The sequence below is a fragment of the Triticum aestivum genome, chromosome 6D (assembly GCF_018294505.1).
Source record: "Triticum aestivum cultivar Chinese Spring chromosome 6D, IWGSC CS RefSeq v2.1, whole genome shotgun sequence".
NCBI lineage: Eukaryota > Viridiplantae > Streptophyta > Magnoliopsida > Poales > Poaceae > Triticum > Triticum aestivum.
This window is the reverse complement of record NC_057811.1, coordinates 6,971,852-6,997,942: the sequence shown is the minus strand read 5'-3', so window position 1 is coordinate 6,997,942 and position 26,091 is coordinate 6,971,852. Positions and strand designations below refer to the sequence as shown.

The 26,091-nt window shown below is 44.8% G+C and overlaps 1 protein-coding gene and 1 long non-coding RNA gene across 2 annotated transcripts; one reads left to right on the top strand and one right to left on the bottom strand.

Annotated features, from left to right (window-relative positions):
* The first annotated feature begins 17,214 nt into the window (after nt 1-17,214).
* LOC123142963 (uncharacterized) lies at nt 17,215-17,924 on the top strand. Its single transcript, XR_006470654.1, has 2 exons — nt 17,215-17,303; nt 17,630-17,924. It is a non-coding gene; the product is annotated as an uncharacterized lncRNA (long non-coding RNA).
* A 3,166-nt stretch (nt 17,925-21,090) lies between these two features.
* Nucleotides 21,091-24,475, bottom strand: LOC123142962 (LRR receptor-like serine/threonine-protein kinase RGI5). Its single transcript, XM_044561682.1, has one exon. The coding sequence runs from the start codon at nt 24,354-24,356 to the stop codon at nt 21,732-21,734; it is 2,625 nt and encodes an 874-aa protein (XP_044417617.1). The 5' UTR covers nt 24,357-24,475; the 3' UTR covers nt 21,091-21,731.
* Between the last annotated feature and the right edge of the window lie 1,616 nt (nt 24,476-26,091).

Below are 26,091 nucleotides of genomic sequence, written 5' to 3'. Positions count from 1 at the left end.
AACCTAAAAAACTGATACCATGTATGTTGTGGGAATTGCACAATGTATTACTCATGTGCAAAGGCACATATATATGATGTATAAAGGTGGGCCACGATCTCAACTATACGCGGAACTAGAAGGTGGGCCGAATACAGAGATATGCACAACACATTTACTCAACACACCATGAGTAGTGAACCGGCTAGCTAAGATAGGATAGGATAAGTGGCTTAATAATGATTGAGTGTAGGCTGTGCAAATGTGCTTCACCGGGTTTGATTTGATTTGAATTGAATCCAAAGGCAAGTTTGGTTCCGTAGATGCATGGGCCTGCTCCTGCATGTCCTTCTTGTGGACCGCTGCAGTGACAAAAGAGTGTGTGTGCACCCGTGTGTTTTACCTCAAGTAGAGTATTAATCGGGCTTTAATCAGCTATTGCACGGAGCCATGCAGCAATAGTCATGCAACCAGTTGGGTCCTAATTGTTGCGCACAAAGTTAAGTTAACCATCAACCAAGCATGGAATTGCTATAGGACATGTGACTAATTTTAGTCGCCACCTCGGTTCTTTTCTTCTTCTTTTTACGTAAGGCGCCTATGTCCTTACTGACCTCTCATTTGGGCAACACGATGTATACACACCAGTAGTAGATTTCCTGTAGTGATGTACTGTAGCGGTGACTCTTAATATTCATCAGACCGTCGCTTGTAGATCCAACGGCCAGGAGATGCCCTCAAGGCATTCCACTGTTCACGTATGCCTTATGTGTGCCAAGGCACCGGATCTCAGTCGGTAGATAGACGCAAGTGGTGGCTCGTCACTGTTTTCTGGAGCACAGCAAATGCACGATCCTGCTCACATCGTCCTGATTAACTTCTGCCAGTGCATGTACCACGAATGAATTGTGAACACATACAGTGGTGGCGGTCCATGATCGTTGCGACACTATTTGGCTTCACTTGAAAAAGGTGGCTGGCCTACAAATAATGCAGCTGCAATCACACAAGCAATAGATATATGGCCTGTAGTTTTGTACCAGCCAATGAACCTACAGTGCACAGCTAGCGTTCATGGTTCAGAAGCCGCTCCCCTGACGTACGGCACATGCCGTTGGGGGCACTGACATGTTGGCCTGATACTCAGCGGGCCCACTTGTCAGTGGCCGAACTGTAGAGTTCACCGTCACTGACAGTATGCATGTATCAAATGACTACGGGCATCTCCAATGGCTGAGATGTCGTTGGTAGACTTTGCCATATATGATTTTTGATGACGTGTCATACAATAAATGAGGAAAGAGAGGAAGGGTTGTATGTACATGAACCAACACCTGTTGCACAAGCTCCAATGTAGAATGAGAGAGCATCTTATTTATTATCTCACATCATATTGGACAAACTAGATACAACCCATTAGAGTTGTTGTGTGTTAAGGTGTTGGTTGATAACATGACATATTTTAGCAACAAGCTATCATACAAATTGTTGAAGACGCCCTAATACTTTCTGCAGCGTCTGTCCATGCCCCAGTTTCCTTGCCGAGTCAGAAAGTAAGGTGGACAATTAAAAACTAGAATGTCATTCTTATGTTCTCAGATGTCTCATGGCAGTGTTTACGTGAATATTGGCTTCTGAGCTCGGGCTTAGGTGAACTCGTTATCGCTGCCGTTGCTTGTTCTCGTCATCTCTGCTCGCCCCCATATTTTTTGGCCGTATCTCATCCGAATATTAATAGAACATTCAATCAGCCCGCAACATTACTTTCTAGAGAAAAGTATAGATTTACCCCTCAAATGTGGCTGTTGGCATAAAAAACGGCCCAAAATCTGAAACCGGTTTTTTAGGCCCCTCAAATCTGGCAAACTGGACAAATTTCCCCAGGGTGGTTTTGAAGAGGATTTTTGGTGATTTCCACTAAAGTTTGCTGCCTGGACATGTTGAGTTGTATTTGACTTTTTTTTATCAACAACATCGACCTTCTTGGTGTAGAGACTCATTGTTGTCGTTGAAGCCGCTGAACGGCCTCGGCGTGTGCTGCCGTGAAAAGTGTAGCGAGAAGAGGTCGGCCACACCGAAGTTGGACGCGCCCAGTGCTTCGTGGGCAGAGGCAACACCATTCTTGCCGGGGCATTAGGAGGGAGCGGCAGGATAGCGGCGCCACTGACCGATGCACGAGGACATGCAAGCTCCCGTGCGACCCTATATACGTCCACGCTGACAGACACCCCATATATCCAACCCATATCTGGGGCGGATATGGGGAGGCCCGACGGGCCCGCACGTCCGCCATGTCGGACCGGAAGACCAAACTCACCTCAAATCCCATCGAACAAACCATGTCACTAAATCCAACACCCTCCTCACGCGTCCGTCCTCCATTTCCCACGTCTGAGCCAGCCCTATCCTTCACCCTTGCTTCCCCATCCGCGGGGCTGACCCTGTCCGCCACCCTAGATGTCGTCGTCGGGTACCCCGTCCCCCACACATTTTCTCATTCGGAAACTTGATTCCAGTGAAAATGATGCAGTGCCTTGATCTGCCTAGTGATATCAACCCGGCCGCTCTCAGCAAGGCCGATTCCTCCGTTCGTCGGCTGGTTGCCAACGGTGACCAAGCATGGATATACATGCACGCATGATGATTTTCGGACGGTGCCGGGTTGGGTGACGAATTAAACGTGCATGTAACAAATCCACACATGCACCTCTCGCGACTCGCGAGCAGCCGGTGTCTGGCCGGTTGGTCGGGTAGGGTACGCGGGTATATTAGACCCGGCGGGCGACCGGCCGGCAGCGTGTGAACGACAGCTACGCCGTTGCATTTGCAGAACCTGAATACCATGCCATAGGATCCGATAATTCAGTGACCATGGTGGACCGAACACAGGGCCAGGGACGACGTACGGACCCGACAGACGTATGTCGTGTGCAGCAGACCCAGCAGCGCAGGACGCCGACGACGGCACAAACAAATCCCAACGCCGCGCGCAGGCTCCCACCCATGCAACACTACATTACACATCCGGACATAGTAGTACACGCATATACATGCACAGTGATATGCATTATTGTTACAGTGCACCCTTCAACTGATTAATCAGCTGGTCCAGGCAATGCATGCCATGGCGACATGGTAGGGGCAAGTCACATGACATGCCCGTGCATCCCAGTGCATGATTGATTGCGCCCAGGCCCATGCAACGTTACGAAAACACTTGATACGTGACCGCATGTCGCGCTTTAATGCACACTGCTGCACCCTCCACGGGTATGTCTAGCTGAGTACCTGACTGACCCCTTGTGTTACTCTTAAATTAGAGTCATGCAAGATCGATCTGTAAACCGGATAGAATGGTAACTAGGTAAGGTTATCTACGCCTACTCATCGAGGACTAGCTAGCTGCAGGAGCTAGTACCTGCTATACGTCTGTAAAAGTGACAATGAGTCAATGGAATCCACTGTTCAGGCCAGTAGTACATGACACCGAAGTATACGACGCCGCATGCAAGACTACAATGGGTACAACAAGAAGAAAAGTGTATACCGCACATAGATAGGGTTACCAGATGAAGTACTGCACGTACACAAAATAGTCCAGTCATTGAGGACAAGTTACCGGATGAAGAAGGTCGTTTACGCATACGACAAGTACTCCGTCTGGTTTAAATTTTCATAACTAGTACATTTTTTGATTAACTGAAGTACAAATTATACATTTTCATAGGGAAGGAGTACAAATTGTACATGTATTACCGATTGATATGCCTGAATGCCTTCGAACAACACACACGAACGTACATGGACCAAGCATGCATGACACCCGACGAGCCTTTTCCTGTGAACAAAAAAAAAAGCATGCATGCATGGTTTTCAGTGTCGGTGATCGCTCCAGGCAAGTGCATGAACTAGCAATCAAGTTGCTGGATGCCGGCTGGGGGTCAGCGGCGGGGTCGCGAGCGTTGGCCGAAGACAAGGTGGGCTGAACGGCGGGGTCGCGAGCGTTGGCCGAAGACCAGGTGGGCTGAACGGCGGTGTCGCCCGTGGCGGCGGCAGACAGTTTTGTTTCGCCAGATCCATTCCTCGTTTTAAAAAACTAGACATGCATGATCTTCCGAACAACACACACGTACATGTATCATGCACGCGATTAATTATTGAACGACGAGTCCAGGGACGTTCATGATGCTTTTTTCACACTACAAGTTCATGATTAGCACTAGCAATCAAGGAGTTGGATGCCGGACGAGACTAGACTAGAGACCACTAGTGTTTATCGTTGTACTGGTCTATTATCAGTGACGATAATTAATCGGGCAGCAAGAGAGGACAAGATGGAAAGAGACGTGAGGTACAGATGTCTTTCGTTTTGCTGTTTCTTGTATATATATAGAGAGAGAGGAACGTGCATGAGACGTGGCATGCATAGGAGGGTCCATAGATAGGGAGCACCCGAGCAGTTGCTGTCAGCCCCTCCCTACACCCGGCCCCTACAGCCGCGCCCCACAACACGCGCGGCCTTGAACGGGATCGATCTGTCTGCCACGAGTACGTGTCCATTGTTTGTTTCTCCAGACTCCAGGACCAGGAGACAAGCTGAGGTCGCTATATCTAGACACGACGCAACCTCGTTATGGCCATTGCTCACGTCGTTGAACTATTACGCATACACACACTGAAGGTACCACCGGCCGGCAGGGTACGATCATGCATGCGTCGCCCGAACGTACGGTGGCCGGCCGGTAGAGTTAGAGCACCTCCAACCGGCCCATAGTTGAGAACTCGTGACCGGCCCCTTGTTATTGCTTACGACGTCAAACGCAGACGAGTACAACTGTCTTCTTCTCCATCTGCATCATCAGCCGCCATGGAGCGAACGGGCCTCGCGCCGGACGGCTGCATGACGCCGGCTTCGTCCGCTTCCATGCTGCTGTGTGCAAGCCATGGCATGACTCGCAGTACGTGCAGCCGCTGCTGTTCCGGAGACCGACGAACCAGTTTCCTACCGTCGATCTGGGTGATAGGTTTGTTTGACATGCATGCACGCACACACGTACGATGTGTGCAGGATGAACGTGCCACCTGAAATTTCAGGATGAAATACCTTCAAATGTGATATGTACAAATAACTTAGTTGTACATTGGCGGGAGCCAAGCAGCTTAGTACTGCTATGTCGCGAGAGTAGACCTTTTTTCTTTTTGCCGCCTCGTGGCTTTTGTCTAAACCTTCTTCTTAATCAATAAAAATGGCAAGTCTTTTGCCTTGTTTCAAAAAACAAATACAAAAAAAAACAAATTGATGGCCTGGGAAGATGAATAGTATCATGTGTTAATAAGACTCAGATTTGTCTTTTTTGCATAACCCTCATTTCAATGTATTTCATCCTAAAAATTTACACACTTGTTTATTATGCCTTCATGTATATCTATATTTTTTTTTCAGGATTTTTTGAAATGTAAAAAATATGAATTTTGAAAATTTCGAATTTCTCGAAAACTGGCCTCATTGGAGCTCGGCCTCCAAAAGGGATTTTCGAATATACTCTTACAATACTACTGTAAAAGCTTCGATGCATTCTTGAATGTGAGTACTCATACATATTCTGTGCGAGTGCATTGTCTGCTAGCTGGGTATCGCCAGTGCCATCTTTTTTTTATTTTTGAGAAACTTCGCCAGTGCCATCTAGGTGAGGGCATGCGTAGCTCTAATTAATCGCTCGTGTTTCTGTCAGTGGCGCATGCATGCAAATAAGAAATAATCTTATTGGGATCTTGCCCGCTAGAGCTAGCTAGGAACGCATTGGTAGCAGAATCAAACTCAAATATCAACTCAGTTGTGTACTTTGTATTGGTAAATTTGAGGCAAAAACTACCGTACGTATATACGTACTTCTTTGAGGACGCATGGCCGTAACGTCCAGCTAGAAATAACATACAGCTACTGATCTTTTAGCTAGACTAGCTAGAGACAACAGGCCTCACGCATAAGTTATTACTGACAACACAGCTTGCATTCTCCGATCTCATCTCCACGGCATCACACCAGCGTCGCTGCGTGCACGCTTCCGTGCCGGGATGCAGGCACAGCCACTGTCCGGTCGCCTTCAGATAAAGGTAATTATTGTTCGATCGGCCGTGCATCAGTGGACGATGCATCGATGGTCGGTCTGGTATATATGGGCAATCCTCACGGACGTAGCCACGTAAAAGTTGACCAAACGTACCGTGCGTAGACGTGCACGTAGATGCATGCAGTACCCGTTGCTCGCGGACAAGTTAAGTGCCAGATAAAATCCTGTCTTACTACATTTGGATTTCCGTAAGTGATTTGTTTGACGTGCACGATCGAACCGCCTGCCTCTGATTTGTTAATTGATTGCATGTTGCCGTACACGAGTAGAGACACAGTAGTGGTCTGTATCCCTGTCGATAATAAAGCAGGACAGCGAGTGAGCTAGAGAGATAGGACACCAGGGACGCAGGGTACGGTTTTGTTTTTCCGAAATGCAAGGAATAGTTTTCGTCTATCTTTCTTTTGTTTTTTTCGGACCTAGGAACGTTTCGCCTAACGTGAGGGGAGAGGGGCCCAGTGGGCCTAGTGGCAGCCCTAGGCCCAGAGACAGGGAGCGCCCGAGCCGTTGCCATCAGGCCCTAGTAGCATACGGCCCATTTATGTTTGACCCCACGCCACGCCCGGCCTGTCTCACTGTCCGTCCTGTGGGCCACGACGCAGTGTCAATTCATCCGCCTTCGATTGTCTCAAAAAAAAAAAAACTAGTCGCCTTCGAGCAGGCGACGTCACCTGGTACTGTAGCTGTAGTGCAGCGCCGATTCCATGCTAGCACTATGTCGTCAAACTGTTCATGGCCAGTTGGTTATGTCTTTCGACGTGTGTTCAGCTTAGGCGACTGCCCCTTAGCTAGCTTCATCCGAGTTGTTTTGTCAGAACGAACAGTTGATGCGAGATATGCATCAATGAGTGCATGTCTCGCGGTAGGGGCCGGTAGGCAGGGTACACAGTATACTCCTCCACCGGCCTCCATGTGTTCTAGCCGCAGCCGACTCCATGTGTTGTAGCGGTAGCCGACCCACCCTGTACCAGCAGCATCAACAGCCAGGACGCTGCACCTGCTGCGTTTCATGGAAGCTATGTACTCCACAGGCAGGGGTGTATGCATCAATGCATGCATGCTTGGACCCAGCGAGACAACTACGTCCTGTGCAGTACGCGCTGCCAGCAGTCCAGGAGCGCAGAGCAGAGCCGGACGCCGGCGGCCACTTTCGGTCCACGTTTAGGCCTGAGGAAGCCACGCGTGAGGGAGAGTGTTGACGTAGAATGTGTTGTTTAGTCTCTTCATAAGCCTTTTGATTGCATTGGCTGGAGCATGCACTTCTACAGCCGGCGCGAACAAAACCCGACGCCGGCGGTCCCTCATCCAACAGACCAACACACACGCATACACAGGCCTCGGCTCGACGCAGCTCTGCTCGATGGCTCTACGCTAGAACACATGAATGAACGTGGGCACGCACAGTGCTCCGCATTACTGTACGCATCAAGTAAATGATATGGCCAGATCCATGCATGGTCCTGGCGTGGTGGGAGCATGCAGGACATCTGGACATGCATGCATTGCAATCGCATGGCGCGGCCCGTGATTGATTACGCCCACGCAAGCTTACAAAACATTTGGTGACCGCTGCTTTGAAGACATGTGTCTCCTCGCTCGCCATGCATGCATCCTTCCGTCCGTCGTCCCCTTGCTTCCACTTCATCTGCTGCGTCTGACGCTGCAGTTGTACTAGTATGTTCATCGTGTACACCAACCTACGCACTGTCACCGTGTAGCTAGCTAGCACTGGTGGTAGGTAGGCACACGACTGCACTGCAGGAGCTACTCGTGCAGTACGGGCCGTGCTGCAAAAATCACAATACAATGGCAGTCTGCGAGTCCGTCCACACTCCATGGAGATGGATATGGTGTCCAGCAAGAGAAGAAAAATAATACTAGACCTACTACTGGAGCTTGCCTCCATGCCTTGCAGCCACTGTCTCGTTTGTTATTTTACTTGCCCGGTGTTCCTTTATGCAAAGACTAATGTTATGCTATGTATTCAGTTTTGTTTGATCGGTATATATCTGCCTTGTATTATGGTTCTTATGATATAAATAAGACATGTATTATCATGCAAAAAAAATACAACGTTATCCCTCTCCTGTGGGTACTGACATTTTTTTTCTCTCATGCTAATAGGTGTCTCATTTATATATCATAAGAATCATAATGTAGGTACGTACATACCAACCTGACAAAATTGAGATTACACTTAACTTGACATTAACGCCTGTCATCTGCCTCTGGCACCACCACAACGGCCACCAAAGGGGAAAAATGACGGATCACGTCCACACCCGACTTCGATGCGGCTCCATCACTGATATGCAGATTTGCGGACCTTCAAAAAGGCTCACCAAAAGCAAAAACCACTGCCGAATCAGACCAGGGCAACACCACCGAACACTCCATCAAACTCCAAATATGGCGCCCCACATGACTAAGATGTGGGAGGAGGAAACCATACCTGTCATCCATGAACCATGAACACAGCATACGATCCACCATCTTTCAGATGCCACCTATGCGGACCACAATCTGCATCCGCTCCTGGACTACCTCTTAAGCTCCACGGCGATGCTGAAGCAAATATCGTCGCAACGGCGGAGCCTAAGGATGCCCCGTCGTGCGGCTTTGCTACATATAAGTACCCCACCCCACCCTAGGGCTTGACTGCTATGCCAAGCATTGGAGCCATGTTGCACGCGATATTTCAGGGTACGGCCATATGGACCCAAGATGACCCAACGGGGGAGGGTTATATGCAGATATGGAGCCGAGTGGAGCCGGGAAGGACGATGACACAACCCCCCCTACGGGGCACCCATGCATGTCCAATTATGCATCCATGCGTGGAATGTATGCATGTAAACGTAATGAACTTGCAGCGGATGGCCTGCCGTGTGCATGGCGCTGAGCCATGGTGGGCAGGCAGGAGCCGGACATTGGGCATGCATTTCCGTGGTGGCGTCGCATGCATGTCCGTGCACCCCATGCATGATGAGTCACGGCGAGGCAACGTTCCAAGACATTTGATGCCAGCCGCTTTGATTCCCCGTGCCAGCCCCGGTCCATGTCCATCGTCCGTTCCCATGGCGAGAAGCTGAGCAGAGGAGCGATTCTATACGTGGAGTGGCTTACTGTGGGAATATCGGCTATGGGCCCGCCCGGCCCACCGCACCAGATTATTTCTTTTCTTGGACGGCCCCGACACGTCTAGTTGACATGGATCGTTCAGTACGTGCTGGTTGGTGAAGTCGCCGGGCCATGCCAGTGCGAGTAGGACTGCTGGACAAGAAACAGTTTCATCGATCAGGCACGTGTCTCAAGACTCGTCGTCTCAAATGCATGTAAAGACAGACGCCCGTGAGATCCAGCTATAGTACAAATTAGTACTCCCTCCGTTTTTTTACTCTGCATATAAGATTTGATCAAAGTCAAACTACACAAAATTTGATTAAATTTATATTAAAAAATATGAACATCTACATTACTAAAATTATATAGTATGAAAATGTGTTTCATGGTGCACATGATAACATTGATTTCATATTGTGAATGTTTATATTTTTAAATATAATGTTAGTCAAACTCTACAAAGCTTGACTTTGATCAAATCTTATATGCGGACTAAAAAGAAACGGAGGGAGTGGTACTGTACAATGCAAGTCTCATGAGGCCAGGGATCGACTGGGGTTGCTCTGGCTAGTTAACCGCGCACAGGACGAACATGTAGGTAGGTCCTCGAGTCCCCATTCATGCTTACAGGACTGCTGTTCCATGTAGGCTTGTAGCTCCTACGACGTACGTAGTGCTGACTAATAGAGTACTACTCGCTCTGTTCCTAAATATATAACGTTTTGATAGTGCAAATTACTATACTCTACTGCTTTGTGCTTTTCTAGCCTGGCACGTTCGTGAGTCAGGCATGCAAGATCGATCCGGAATCACATACTGGTAGCGTCCCTCTCAGCAACTGAAGCCGGGCGCTACGTGTCAGCAGTGACGCATCCAAGTGATGAACACATGCATCCGCATCAGCTTGCCATGCACGCCCCACCCCGAGTGGCTGAGTCCCAACCTTGCAGCTAAGCAAGCGCTTGCTGGCCAGCAACACGAAGGACAGCAAGCTCGGTTGCCTGAACTGAATGGCATACCTATCTTGGATCCGACACTTCATGGTGCACCGTATGTGTATAGGACCAGGGATATAGTATGGACCCAAGCCGACCCGACAGGAGACATATGTACGTCCTGTGCACAAAGCAAAAGCAGGAGAGACAAGGGCGCATCACCTCAAAAGAAAAAAGACGGCACAAACTAACAAATCACGACGACGCCGGCCCACCCATGCAGCGCACACACGCTACGCTACGTTACACACGCGGACACACATGCACAGTGCCCGGCATAATTTTCACTGTGCGCTGATCAACTGATTAATCAGCTGGTCCATGCAATGCAATGCACGACATGGCGCGATGATGGGGTCAGGAGCATGCACATGACATGCCCCGTGCACCCCGTTATTGATTATAACGTTAGCCGTGCTTTAATGCACCGTGTCTCCCCCGCCATGCATCCCTCCGTCGGCCATCACCGCATCGGCTCGCATAGGCGCGTAAGTTGTGCTTGCTCTGTGAAGAAATATAAGGCTCTTTTGGTTTGGAGGAATTTCAAAGGAATTATATAGGATAGGACTCTTGTAGGAATTTTTCTTTTAAAACCCTTAGGTTCATATGAATGGATTCCTATGCCTACATAGGATTGGTTCCTATCATCCACATTTCAAATGAAAATGAACATGAGCCTAGAATCAATGGAAAAATTCATATGATGTGATAATCCTATCCTATGACCAAATTAAAGAAAGCGTAAGATGGTTTAGATCACTATATACTGTAAAGATCTCATATTTTCCGTGCCTTCGTTTTTTCCCTTTGCTTTGCAGACACATTTTTATTATTACCAGATGAAAACAGTGTATTTTTTTATACTAAATGACCTTCATTTTAACTGAAGCACTTCATTTGCCTTCTCAAAAGTTATTGTATCTCTGGCCCGAAAGAGTCACGCCAATTTGATTGCCGTGTCTTAGAGATGTTGCACCAAATATATTGACACTTATTTATGCCACACCATTGCCGATGGCGCCTCATACATACACTATATGTCTAAAGTTAACAATTGCAGACAGTCGGCGCAACCTTATACTACTCTACGTGAGGTGTTTTGGTGCCCTGGCTCATTTACACCCACAATGAATAGTAAATTTTGTAACAAACAAAAACTCAGAGAAAATTTGAAAACAAGTACTTTGGAGGACTTCGAAAAAGGAATTTTATTTTTATTATAGAAATAATAGAAAAATGTTTTATTGTAAAACAAAAAATATTGTATCAATATAATAAATTACATATCAGGTATAGATTTTTCTCATTTATATTTTTATACTACTAATGAGAGAGACTCTCACAGAGTTCACATATTTTTTTGTGCCATATGCTCAGACTATTTGTGGATAGTAGTATCTATTAATGATATTCATGTATTTCCAAATAAACGGCCATACCTGCTGAGATTTATTCGCGTATCTCTCACAAGAGATGACTACTGAGATTTATTCGTGTATATCAAAAGAGATGTTTACCTATTGTGCAATGAATTGTTCCTACATCGAACGTATGTTCATCACTTGAGAGAAAAAATTGACATGGATAGAAGAAACATGTTCATATACATTTTAAAAGAAGGACATCGATATTCACCACACATGTGGTGGGAAGGGGCTTGGACCGAACGCCATATCAGCACACATCGTGCCACATCACCGCATGCATGCACAAGTGATGGAACTGCCGATGTCAGCGGGAATCTATTAGGTTTTGAGTTTTTAAAATGTTTTATCCCTTAAATAAAAAATCCAATTGAAAAACCGTTTTCACCATTAAATCCATTACGACGAGAACCCATATCTTTATGTGTCGACGACTTTTTTTGGTTAAAAGTTGCCATGTCTATTGCACATAAATTGCCATGGTGTTTACACTGAAGTTGCCATGATGTGTTTCAACTACTTTTCCTTCTACGTTTAAAATATTTTTGACATGTTATAAAAAAAGGGAATTAAGAAACTAAACTTGCCATGGTGAATTACTGAAATATTCCATGATTCATGAAATATTTTTGACATGGCTCATAACTAAAAAGAAATATGTCGTCAAGTACTTTTCAAATGCATGGTCAATGACTCAAATTTGCCATGAACCAGAAATTAAAATTGCCATGGTGAATTATTTAAATTTCCCATGATATATGAACTAAAATTTGCCATGGTTAATAAAAAAATAATTTCCATGTTGAAAATACTAGAATTGCCATGGTCGAAATATTAAAATTGCCATGATCTATAAACTAAATTTGCCATGATGAATTACTAAAAATTGCCATGATCAATGAATTAAATTGCCATGTTTAATTACTAAAAATTGCCATGGTCTATTAATAAAATTTGCCATGAAAAGTAGTTGAAATACAATGGTAACTTTAAATCTAGAAGGTTTTAGAAGAGAAGACTCCCTTTTATATGTTGAGTGGTTCCACTGCTTGCTACATGTAGGAATTGGAAAATTATGTTCTTTTTTCAGCAATCGCCATTGCAAGAATCAATTTCAGTTAGTGATGTGCAAGTCCATTTTAATACAACAGAAAAAAGAATCATTTATTTTCAGCCACTCTGTCTACTCGACATTGATGACTATGGTTAGATAATGAAGAATGTGCTTGTGCTGGTTCAGTAAGTACTCCCTCTGTAAACTAATATAAGAGCGTTTAGATCACTACTTTAGTATTCTAAACACTCTTATATTAGTTTACGGAGGGAGTAGTTGATAAGCTTTGGGAAATGTATGAACAGGCATCACTGAAAGCATAATATATATTAGTGCCGAAGAAGCGCGGTGCATGCCACACCCGTGATTGCTTCCGTCTGTTTTTTGCTGAAATAAGCAAGAAAACAAAATGAAAAGGAGAGCACGAATTTTATCTTTACCCCATGATCTGTGTAGGCACGTAACAAACATTAAATGATTTAACAAATTAAGTAAAACAGTTGGCCTATTATTATTTTTTCATAAGAACATTTTCCCCATTTTATAAGTAAAAAATGTATTTGGATTCATTCTCATATGTAAACCCTATAGTAGGTAAATATTCTTGTCTAGTTTGTGCATCTTTTTCACCTACATTTCTTATCTAGTTCGTACTCGACACTCTTTTATTCTCCCTCAAGCATGGATTTATTTAATAAAAATCGAATTTAAAATTTTGTAAGTAGTTTAAACCCCAAAACTGTCATGGTGTAAAATTGAATATTTAATTGCCGGAGAGCTTATTTTAACGCAGTGTATGTGAATGGCTAATATGATAATAGGACACTCAACACAATGTGCTTTTCAAACTACGATATAGGATAAGTGGTATATCCTTACTTCGGGAAATTTTGGCGACTGATGAATACCTATTTCTACAATAGTTTGTTGAGCAAACATTTCTCTCCACGGATCATCCACTGTCTTGTATTTTTCTCTTTCTTTTTGAATCGGTCAAAGAAATAGAATAGGGACTGAAGTGAAGAGTTTCGTCAAGTGACAATTTTTATTTTCATATTGCCTCTTCTCGTTGGCTGCTTATAGACTGGCATGATGGAGCACGTCGTAGAAATGATTTCAGTGACCGCATTGTAGTTGAAGCCTCGATCTGGTTGGGCACAAGGAGGAAAAAGCGAGGTAGACGACTGCAACAACATTGGCTATTCTCCTTGCGTAGGTGAACGCATCGAGGGAGAAGGAGTCTCAGTAATTTTTTAGAACTTTTTTGAATTTTGTCAGGATTATTGTTCACGTGCATGCATAGTGCTAATTTACTATTTTTGTTATTTTGGTTTACTCGGTGTATTGTTTTAGGTTACAATTCAGGTACTATTTCGGTTTATGGTTCGGATAGGTTAATGTTTCCGATTTATTCAGGTATTGTTCTGTGTCGCTGGTTTTACTGTTCTGGGTCGATGGAGGAGTGTCAATTGTTTTTTTGTATTTCTTCCGGATTACTGTTCATGTTAATGCATAGTTCTGTTTTTCCTTTTTTGTTGTTCCGGTTTATTTGGGTGTATTGCTCTAGTTTACAATTCGGTAACTGTTTTGGCTTATGGGCCGGGTGGGTTAATGTTTTCGGTTTGTTCTGGTGTTGTTCCGTTTCACTCGTTATACTATTTTATTGTTTTCATTTATTTGGGCTATTGTTTCGGTTAGCAGTTTTGGGTTTATTCGGATATTGTTTTTTGTTGTTGTGGTAATTGTTGGTGTACTGTTCACTAATGTCATGGTGTAAAAAAGGAGAGTAATCGCAAGAACTTATTTTTCCCACGAGGTTACTGTTCATGCAAACATACTCTGTCGGTCTACAGTTTTGTGCCTCGGCAGAACCATCACCGGAAATGATCGAAAGATGATCGAGGTAGCTCTGCATTGGCATGACGGTGAAGAGAAATGTTGTGTAGAAAAGTCCCAATTTTTTTACAGTATGTGTATGTTTTCTAAGAAAACACAGTTCACACGGGGGTATTGTTCATGCACGGTCGCTTCTCACATGCAGGACACTATTCACTGTGGCCACGTAAAATTGAACAGTAAAAACAAAAATAAAAGTAGAGAGAGGAGAAAAACCAAAGCCTTCCCGCTTTAGTATATGTACTGACTATACTAGTCTACTAGAAGGACGTTCTTTTAACTCAGTGCCTCAGTGGTAAATTTATATACCAAACCTCTGGTTTCACGGCTTTAGCTACAAATTTCAGCTGTCATCTTGTCTAACCGAATCTTCAAAAAGAACGAAATACAAAAACCGAATGCCCACACTTCATATCAAACTCTGGTTGCACGTGTGCCCTCGTATTGTATCCTGCTAGTGTTGTCCTCCTCAAGAAGTGCTTGATGTTCAATCTTGCAGCCATATGAAACTTGGCTCAGTCCTAATGTGATGATTCTTACATCTATAGAGATGGATAATCCGTCGCATTGTTAGTTCATTTTGTTGTGCTTGATGGCTTTTAGTTCCTTACGGCCAACCCTCACTGAAAGCTTAACAGTATAGCATGGCTCACAAAACATTCGTTTACAGATTAAGAACCATCAACACAGAGGGAGTGAGTGCTGGAAAAACTAAACCATCCAAGTTCATCATGACTCACAAGTACAATCCAGTATAACCGTTACATGCATTAGAACAAAGCTCTTATTACAAGCCTACTGGAGAGAAAAGAACACATTCTAGCGCAAGCTCCTAAATGCTTTGGCACCTTTATTTATTTCAGACGATAGTAGTAGTGTGAAAAAACATCACCAGATTTGAATTAGTTATTTGGTGACGCACTTAAGTTGTTGTCGCCTTGCAGTTTATCCTGCCCCAAGTAACAACCACAAAACATGTTTTTTCATACGACTTGTTGTTGAGAGGACCTACTAGTGACATGAACAAGAATAGAGGGACGAAAATGTAAAACTCACCTTGTATATACTACTCCCGTGGAGGGATGGAAGGATAAGGTCAATCCTCAATGTTCCAGACTTCTCTCCCCTTCTTGAGCTAATCAACATGGCATCAGAGCCACCCGTCTCCGGCGAGGCAGCGGCGGCCGTGGAACGGCGTTGAGTGGGTTCGGAGGCGGCGGAAGTTGGTGGTGGTGCTGGTGGTCAACGGCGTTGTGAAGGAGAGCGACCTGGGCCCATGAGGCGACTCAGTGCAGTGGCGGAACTGAGCAGAGTGCTGCAGCGGTGAAGGAGGTGCTGGGAGGAACAAGGCGGCGAGGAGCAGTGGTCTGATTTACCACGGGTGAGTTGGCTGTTTGTGTGGTTGCGTGTGGAGGTTGCCCAGGCTGGTGGTGTGATTAGGGAGGAGAAAGGAGCCGACGGCTAGCTAGTGCGGCGTGCAGAGGCTTGAATCTGAGAAGTAGAAGTGCAGCGTGTAGAGGAGATGGCTGAAATCAGTGATGCCCCAGCAGTTACTTCCGGTGAGCTTGCGGCTGTATTGCGAGCGATGGATGAGAAATACAGGGCTCTGTTTGATGCAATCAGCAAGCAAGCTAGCAGCTCCAGATCAGAGGCTGAAATAAAGGAGGAGATACATCCCTTACAGATGCCACATGTGAAGTTAGAGGGTCCTGAGAACTATGTAAGCTGGGCTGAGCATGCTGAAACCATCCTGGTTTCAAGGAAATTGGAAGGATACATCCTTGGGACAGTAGAGAAACCTGAGGAAGAAGGTTCAAAAGAAGGCCAAAAATGGAGAGCAACCAATGCTTTGGTCAGGGCATGGCTTCTAAGTTCGATGTCTTCTCAGATTGCAAAGCAGGTTGAGAGAATCAAAGATGCTTCAGAGATTTGGAGGCTCCTGAAAGGCACATATTCAGGAGTGGGAAATGAGATGTTAGCATGCAAAATTCAAAAGGAGTTGCAGGAGCTGAGCCAAGGTGAGAGAACAGTGGTGGAATATGTGTCTGAACTTAAAAGGTTGTGGAGTGACCTGGACTACTATGATCCAGTTGAAATGGAGTGTGGGAAATGTATTGAGAAGCATAGTAAGTGGACTGAGACGAGACGTGTTAGAGACTTCCTAAATGGCCTCCATCCTAGGTTTGAAAATAGGAGAGCAGCTCTATATGGAGTGGGAAGCTACCAAGTCTTGAGCAAGCAATTTCTGCAATAGCGAGTGAAGAAACTCGGCTAAGGTTGGAGGCAGCAGGATCGGCTTCACAGGGAGTAACGCAAAGGCGCTCAGCTTTCTTGGCTGCAGGAGGTGGAAGATACCAAAGAATAGGAGCAGGTAACGGTGAAAGAAAATGTTTTGAATGTGGATCACCAGGACATCTTGTGGCAGGCTGCCCTAAATTGATGGGAGGAGGTCGTGGTAGAGGCCAGGACTGGCGAGGTAGAGCCAGAGGCAGATTATTTGATGCATGTGGTGGCCGTGGGAGAGGCATGTTGTTTCCCGGAAGAGCAAACACTTCAGTTGCCGAGGAAGTGTCTCGAAAATTGAGCGTTGAGATAACCCCCGATGAGCTAGAGAAGTGGCGTCAATTCAAGAACCTAAATCTTGGTGTTGAACAGCCTCAGGAGTCACATGCATCATCCGCTTCATCAGCAAATTTTTCTGGTAATAATTCTCATACTGTAATGTGTACTGATTATCTTGCAGCTGGTGCACAATGGTTAATTGACTCAGGGGCTTCGAGACATATGATTGGTTCTATTAGGGAGTTGTCCAACTATATTCCTGTTTTTAAAAAGGAAAATGTGAAATTGGCTGATGGTTCAACCCAAGCCATTGTTGGGTCTGGAATTGTCAAATGCAGCCCAAATATGTCATTATCTTCAGTTTTACATGTTCCAGCATTCCCGATTAATCTTCTATCTATAAGCTGCATCACTAGAGAGCTAAATTGTGCTGCAATATTCTTCCCCACTTGGTGTATTTTTCAGGAACTTGGAACTGGAAAAGAGATTGGGATAGGGAGCATGCGTGATGGGTTATATTACTTGGATAGTAATATATTTCCTGCAGTGGCTGCTACAGTGTCTCCCTCGTCACTAGAAGAATTCCTACTTCAACATCGTCGGTTGGGACATCTTTCTTTTGCTATTTTGGGTCAGATTTACCCTAATCTCTATTGTAAAATTAGTAAAGAACAACTAATGTGTGATGCCTGTCAGTATGGAAAGCAAGTTAGGAGCTCTTATTTATCATCTGATAATAGAAGTGATGCGCCTTTGCAAACTATACATTCAGATGTGTGGGGCCCTAGCAAAGTGACATCTATTAATGGTTATCGCTACTTTGTCACTTTCATTGACTGCTGCACTAGAGCTACCTGGGTTTATGTGTTACGCCATAAAAGTGAAACATTTGAATGCTTTAGAGATTTCCATAATCTGATTAGGACTCAATATAGTGCTTGTGTGAAAGTGTTACGAACTGATAATGGCACAGAATATGTGAATGGGGACTTTGATGAATATTTGTCAAACTTTGGAATTATCCATCAAACTACTTGCCTAGGTACTTCAGAACAGAATGGTTTGGCAGAAAGGAAGAACAGGCATATTTTAGAAATTGCAAGGTGCATAATGTTTGCCAAGAATGTTCCAAAGTACTTGTGGAGTGAAGCAGTGATGACTGCAGCTTATTTGATGAATAGGATGCCTTCTCGGGTCTTGGCTACAAGACACCAATAGAGTGTCTCACTGGGAGAACTACATATGTAGTTCCACCAAAGGTGTTCGGGTGTACATGTTTTGTAAAGGACTATAGGCCTTCGGATGGGAAGCTAGATCCAAGAGCAGTAAAGTGTATATTTGTGGGGTATTCTGGTAAACAGAAGGGCTATAAATGTTGGTGCCCATCCGAGAAGAGAATGTTTGTGAGTATGGATGTGGTGTTTCGTGAACATGAACCATTTTATGGGGGATCAGTCGACTTATCTGATGTATTTCCCGATTCATTTACTGATGACCTCTTAGATGCAGACTATGAGACAGGGGGAGATAAAGAAGTGGAGAACATCGATGCTACATCACAAAAGATGATTATTGGAGTGATACCTGCTGAAGGAAGGGAACAAGATACACCAAATGAGGTACAACAATGGCGAAAACCAAACGAAGAAAGGGAATGCCAAGTGTATACAAGAAGGCGGCAATCAAAAGAGAAACAAATGCAGGGGGGGTAGTAACTTCTTTGGAGCCTCACCATGAAGCCTATGAACCAGAAAGAACACCATCCAGAGTGGAGCAGCCTGATGCGAATGACTCAACACCAGACCCACCATTACCATCTCAGGCTCCACAGGTAACTCCGTCGTGTGATGATAATGCTCTTACATTGGATGATCTAGATATACCCATTGCCCACCGAAAACAACCTCGATTAACTGCTGGGAAATTGCCATCAAGAATGTCACCCTACAATGTCTCCAATTATGTTTCATATTCCTCTGTGGGCCCTCAATACAATTCATTTATAGCTGCTCTAGATTCGATGGCACCACTACCACATGACTGGCAGGAGGCAGTAAGGGACCCAAGGTGGAGAGCAGCAATGGTTGAAGAAATGACTGCACTCGATAAGAATAATACTTGGGAACTCTCTATACTTCCTGCAGGTAAGAAAGTTGTGGGTTGTAAGTGGGTGTTCACCATAAAGCAAACACCTGAGGGCAAAATAGAGAGATATAAAGCCAGACTAGTGGCAAAAGGGTATAGTCAAACATACGGAGTGGATTACGATGAGACTTTTGCCCCAGTGGCTAAGATGAATACTATTAGAACCTTGATCTCAGTAGCAGCGAATTATAAGTGGAATCTTTTTCAGATGGATGTTAAGAATGCTTTTCTACATGGTGACTTGCAAGAGGAAGTATATATGGAAATCCCACAGGGGTTTAATAGTAAGGAGACGGAGGGTAAGGTGTGCAGACTAAAAAAATCATTATATGGACTCAAGCAATCACCAAGGGCCTGGTTTGGGAAGTTTTGCAAGGAGATCCGCGCAATTGGCTATCAGCAAAGCAATGCTGATCATACACTGTTTTTCAGGAGTAATCATGGCAAACTTACAATTCTTATGGTTTATGTTGATGACATTGTTATTACAGGTAATGATGATGAGGGGATAAGAAGGTTGAAAAAAATGCTAGCAAAAGCATTTGAAGGAAAAGATCTTGGGCATCTAAATTATTTTCTAGGAATTGAAGTTGCATATTCATCACAAGGTATATATCTCTCACAGCGGAAATATGTTCTTGATTTACTTGTTGAGACTGGAATGCTAGACTGTAAACCTGCCTCTACACCAATTGAGGCAAACCATCGAATTAAGGCAGATATGGGTGATCCTGTTGATAAAGGTCAGTATCAACGGCTGGTAGGGAGACTAATCTATTTGTCCCATACTAGGCCAGATATTGCATATGCCGTGAGTATTGTGAGCAGATATATGCATGACCCAAGGTCTACACATTTAAATGCTGCATATAGAATCTTGAGATACCTAAAGGGATGCCCTGGGAAAGGAATTCTATTCTCAAATTCTGGACATCTCAGTATAGAGTGTTACACAGATGCTGACTGGGCTGGGTGTCTAGATGATAGAAGGTCCACTTCTGGCTACTGCATCTTTGTTGGAGGAAATTTGGTTAGCTGGAGGAGCAAAAAACAAAGTGTAGTGGCCAGGTCTACTGCTGAAGCAGAGTTACGGTCCATGGTCTCTGGAATATGTGAATTAATATGGCTACGCTTACTACTTACTGAACTACAATTGTACAAAGGGGGCCCTCTTCGGATCTACTGTGATAATCAAGCCACAATAAATATAGTAAATAATCCAATCCAGCATGATAGGACGAAACATATTGAAATAGATAGGCATTTCATCAAAGAGAAGCTAGATGAGGGAACTCTTCAAGTTAGCTTTGTCAACTCAGGTGATCAGCTTGCTGATGTATTAACCAAAGGTATTAGTGTTGTAAATTATATGAAATTATGTAACAAGATGGGGCTCATAGACATATTTGCCCCATCTTGAGGGGGAGTGTTGAGAGGACCTCCTAGTGACATGAACAAGAATAGAAGGACGAAAATGTAAAACTCACCTTGTATATACTACTCCCGTGGAGGGATGGAAGGATAAGGTCAATCCTCAATGTTCCAGACTTCTCTCCCCTTCTTGAGCTAATCAACACTTGTCAAAGAGGCAGAAATAGGCAACTCTTCACACTTTCTTGAACAGTAGGGTGCAAAACACGACCTAGAGGCCAGCCACAACACCTGGTTCCCCTTGGTGAGCTTCTCTGTTGCGACGTGAGCAAACAGAGATGAGGGGAAGGAACTTGAAGAGCTCATCATGGATGATTGCGAGGCCAGCTCTAACACTATGTAAAACTGTATGCGTGGAAGTGTATGCCTCTTGGCAGGGACACGTGCATGTTAAATAGATCTAAGAGTTACAGAGGTAGGTGGTTAGTAGGATTGATCCTCACATCAAGCTATACAACAGACTCTACAGAGGATAAGGATCAATCCTAACTAACCTGGTACATGACATGTGAACAATTGAACAAGCCTATTGTTTAACATGTGCACCTTCATTTATTCATAAACATGAGGAGTAGGGTGAAAAAACATCACCAGATTTGCATTATTTTATTGAGCACCGCACTCAAGTTTTTGTCTCCTTGTGTTTTATCCTGCCCCAGGTAACAACCAGAAATACATATGCCTTGTCATACAACTTGTCGAAGAGGCGGAAATAGGCAAGTCTCCACACTTTTTTGAACAGTAGGGTACAAAACACGACCCAGAGGCCAACAACAAACCCAAACCCAAGTCCAAGGTAAAAGAACAACACAGGCTCAGAAACCTTCTTGATTTTCTGTTGATTGTCATGCTCTGGTGCATTGTTTCCTGAGCAATTCCTTTCAAGAGGAGGGCCACACAGACCAACATTGCCCGTGTATATGGACTGGTTCTCCAAGTAGAGGGTGTCAAGTTGGCGTCCCGGTGGAATTCTTCATGTGAGATTGTTATATTACAGGTCCAAGGAGCTTAAATAAGTCAAATCTGTCAAGCTTGTTGGGATTTCACCAGAAAGGTTGTTCCTTGAGAGGTCGAGCGATTCAAGTGATTCCATAGCTCCAATCCTATCTGGAATTTTTCCACTCAATTGGTTCCATGATAAGTTTAGATTCAATAGTCCATTGAGAGAGGTTATCCCATCTGGAATTTCACCTGTTAGATTGTTGAGCGACAGGTCCATACTGATCACATCAAAAATTCTAGCACCATACTTAAGTTCCTGACGCTTCATCACTATAGACCAAACTTCTCTAAATTTACCCACACGGCTGGTGTACCATACAAACATGTCGACCCCAGGTTTCTTTGGATGTTTCTGGGTCATTGCTGTTAAATTTGACAAAGAAAAAGGAATAACACCAGATATACTGTTTCCTGCTAAACTCAGTTGACGAAGACGTTTAAGATTTGTGATAGTCACTGGAATATCTCCACACAAGAAATTGTGACTTAGCTGCAGAAAGCGCAAATATACTAAATCTCCGATCCATGATGGTAATGTTCCATAGAAACTATTCATTGAAAGATCCATGAATGCCAAACTCGAGTAGTTCTTCAGTGATGATGGGAACTTGCCAGAAAAATTATTGTGATTTAAAATCAGGAAAACCAGGTTAGGCTTTCGAGAACATCGAGGAAGTCCACCCATGAAAAGGTTGTCTGATAAATCCAAGACAACTAGGTTCCAGAACATACAAATATATTCAGGAATATGCCCACTGAAGTAATTGGAGGATAATGTCAATTCTAATAATCCGGTAGCTCCAAACTCTGATGGCAGATGCCCTGAGAAAGAATTGTGTGATAGATCCAGGTGTTCTAAGTTCTTTAGAGCAACCAGGTGTTCCTCCCTTATCACACCATCTAGATTATTGTTGCTAAGATCGAGTCTAGTCAAATTGCCGAGCAGACCAATCTCAGATGGGACATGTCCAGTGAGAAGGTTTTTAGAAAGAGAAAGGGACTGCAAATTAGTGCAATTCCCCAGCCATGGTGGTATATCTCCAGTAAGATTGTTGTAAGAAAGGTCAAGGTCATTTAATGTAGTGCAACTCACTGTCCCTGGTGATATAGTTCCAGTAAGATGGTTGTTCGAAAGAGAAAAATATTGCAAACTAGTGCAATTTCCCAGTCCTGGTGGCATAACTCCAGTAAGATGGTTGTTAGAAAGATCAAGTGTTTCTAAACTGGTGCAGTTTACCAACATTGGTGGTATAGCTCCAGTAATGCTATTGTAAGAAAGCAAAAGGTCCTGTAATCTATTGCAGTTTTGTATCCCTGGTTGTATAGGTCCATTGAGACTGTTACTGGTGAGAGAAACATATTGCAAACTAGTGCAATTTCCCAACCCTAGCGGTATAGCTCCAGCAAGAAGGTTGTTAGAAAGATCAAGTGTTTCTAAACAAGAAAGATTGCTTATGGCTAGCGGTATAGCTCCAGTAATGTTATTGTAAGAAAGGTCCAACAAAGCTAAGTTGGTTAAGTTCCCCAATCTGTTTGGTAGAATTCCAACCATATTGTTGCGGCTCAACCTCAAGCGCTGCAATCTGTTGGACGAACATCTTGGCAGTTTATCTATAAACTCTGTTATGTTCCCAGAGGAGAGGCTTCCATCAAGCAATAGGTCTTCCAAATCACATAGATTTTTCAAGTCTACTGTCATTGTGGCCGTGTTAGCAGTTGTGGTGGGTGAGTCACCATCGGAAGAATAGGGGCCAAAATAAAGTTCTTGGAGAGACGTCATATTTCCTAGTTCATTAGGAAACGGACCATAGAGAGAGGTACCAGAAAGGTCGAGGTACTTGATGCTTGTTATGTTCCAAAACCAACTGGATGCAATTGGATGACCAAAGTAGTTATCTGAGAGATCAAGGTATTGAAGATTTGTGAGGTTTAGGTGTGCTAGGGATTGGTTTGCACTTGAAAGCGAGCACTCGGAAAGACCAAGCAACTCCAAAGATGGAATCTTATTGACAACAAGAGGCCAATCGGCTATTGAGCTGAGATTGATATAACTCATACCAAGATGCGCCAACAGAGGTAGACGAGTTAACCATGAGATGTCTGTTGAGTACATATCCATGTGGGAGAGGTAAAGATATTCCAGCTTTGACAGGTTGCCAAGCTGAGGAGGCGCCATACCGGAGAAAGGCATGCCGGACAGATCAAGATGCCTCAAGTTCTTTAAGGAACCCAAGAACTCTGGAACACCACCATCAGGCCCACACAGTCCCGTCCAGTTGAGATTGAGGTACTCGAGATGCTCTAGAGAAAGCAAGGAAGGACTTATCTGGCCGACCAAATCATATCTTCCGCCAAGGTCAAGCTTGACGACATGGCCAGTTACGTTGTCGCAGGTGATGCCTTCCCATTGGCAGCAATCTTGGCGCTCTTGTTGCCACGACCCGAGGTGGTTGTCGTAGTGGTCGTGACGGATGCCTTGCTTGAAGGCCAGCAAGGCGTCCCTCTCGCGCCCTATGCAGCTCGGCTGGAGCTTGCCTGCGTCGGCGACGAGGAAGCAGCTCCAGGTTGCCGCTGCCATGAGGAGCAAGACGAACTTGGCAGGCGAGCGATCCATGGTGGTGGCTATGGTGTGGTGGTGGTGGTGATGATCGGTTGCTTCGTGCAACGTCTGGTGGTGCTCTTAAGAAGGTGGGGGTTCGTACGTAGAGTGGAGCTGCGGACGTGTGGATGGATTAGGTGCTCGTTTTTCCATGGCAGGTGTGTGGGCAGACGTGAGTCATATTTGCCGGTCAAGATCGAAGTCGTCCTTCCTTGGACTGATTCGTGGGCTGCTTCGTGGATGCCATGGCCTGCACGACGGCGGGTGGTCACTGGACGTTCATAATGTAGCATGTGGTGTGTGTTGATAGGAGACTAGATATACTAGTACGTATATATCAGTGAGTGACGGAGAGCAGCTAGCGATAATACCAGTGGTTATAACTCGGGAACTGACAGGCCGTGCAACGACCGGCGGTTTAGAATCTGAAAGTCGCCGGTCAGGCCGGCGGTCAGTCACCGAGACTTGCTGAGAGATGTATGTGTGGAGGCCATGGCTGCCCCGCCGTGGCTGCTACGTACAGCGTACGTCGGAGAGAACACGATTCACTAGTAGAAAACAGGGCATAGGTCACAGGACAGTTTTCACATTAGCCCTGATTCAGTCACGAACCGGGACCCATGGGGCATTCGTCCCGGTTCGTGAGCCCAGGGGGCCGGCCGGGGCCTCGTGGGCATTGGTCCCGGTTCGTATGGAACCATTTGTCCCGGTTTGAGCCACGAACCGGGACTAATGGTCCTCGCTCCTGGCTCACAACCATTTGTCCCGGTTCTTGGCATGAACCGGGACAGAAGGCCCGGATTTAGTACCGGTTCATGCCACGAACTGGGACCAATGAGGTGCCTATATATACCCCTCGCCCGCGAGCAGAGCACTCCAGTGCTCTGTTTTCTCTGGCCGGCGAGGGGCGGGCTTTGTGGTGCTCTAGCTCACCTCCTATGCACATGAGGTGTTCGATGAAATGCCCGAGCCACACTAGTTAAGCTTTGTCCTCTCGAAGCTCGACCTCAAAGCTCCATTTTCCTCGAGATTTGACTAGGTTTAGCGGCCCGTCACGTCCCATTCCCGTCTTCACCGCCGTCGACCGCCCGCGCCGATCTCGTCGCCGGCAACACCGTGGTGAGCCTCTTGTTCTTATCTTCTTTTTGAAAGAAAAAAATTCTTACTTTAGATAGATACTTGTCTAATTTTCTTACTATTTTATTCCTTCTTATTACATAGTGCGATGGTTTTGGTATCCGCCCCCGTCGGCCCTCGTCCTGTCTATGATTCGGATGTGGTATATATTATCTTTTTATAACTATTTGATTCATTTATTGTTTATGACAAATATACCGACCAGCGTGACATAGATTTTATTTATCTAGGAGGTGGTTGAACCGGAAATTCTAACCGACCCTATTGTCGAGAGGTTAAATTTAGTTGAAAAAGAAAACAATTACTTGAAGGAAAAAATAAAAAAAATTGAGGAGGAGAAGATGATATTGGAGTTGCATGTTGCGGATGTCGTCGATGATCACAAGATCAAGATGGATGCAGTGCGCTTGAAGATTAGAAAGATTAGAAAATATGCCATTCATACCGATACTTGGTATCATTATGCCGTTGGATCAATTGTTACCTTGGTTGTGATTATGATCGCATTTGTTTTCGCATTGAAATGTTTTACATAGTTTCAATGTATGGTTTAATTAATTAGATGCTCTGGAGAGTTATATATATGTTGTTAGATGAGAACTATGTATGTACT

What these genes read in the sequence shown, in the direction of transcription:
- LOC123142962 (XM_044561682.1), bottom strand. Translation starts at nt 24,356, where the DNA reads ATGGATCGCTCGCCTGCCAAGTTCGTCTTGCTCCTCATGGCAGCGGCA.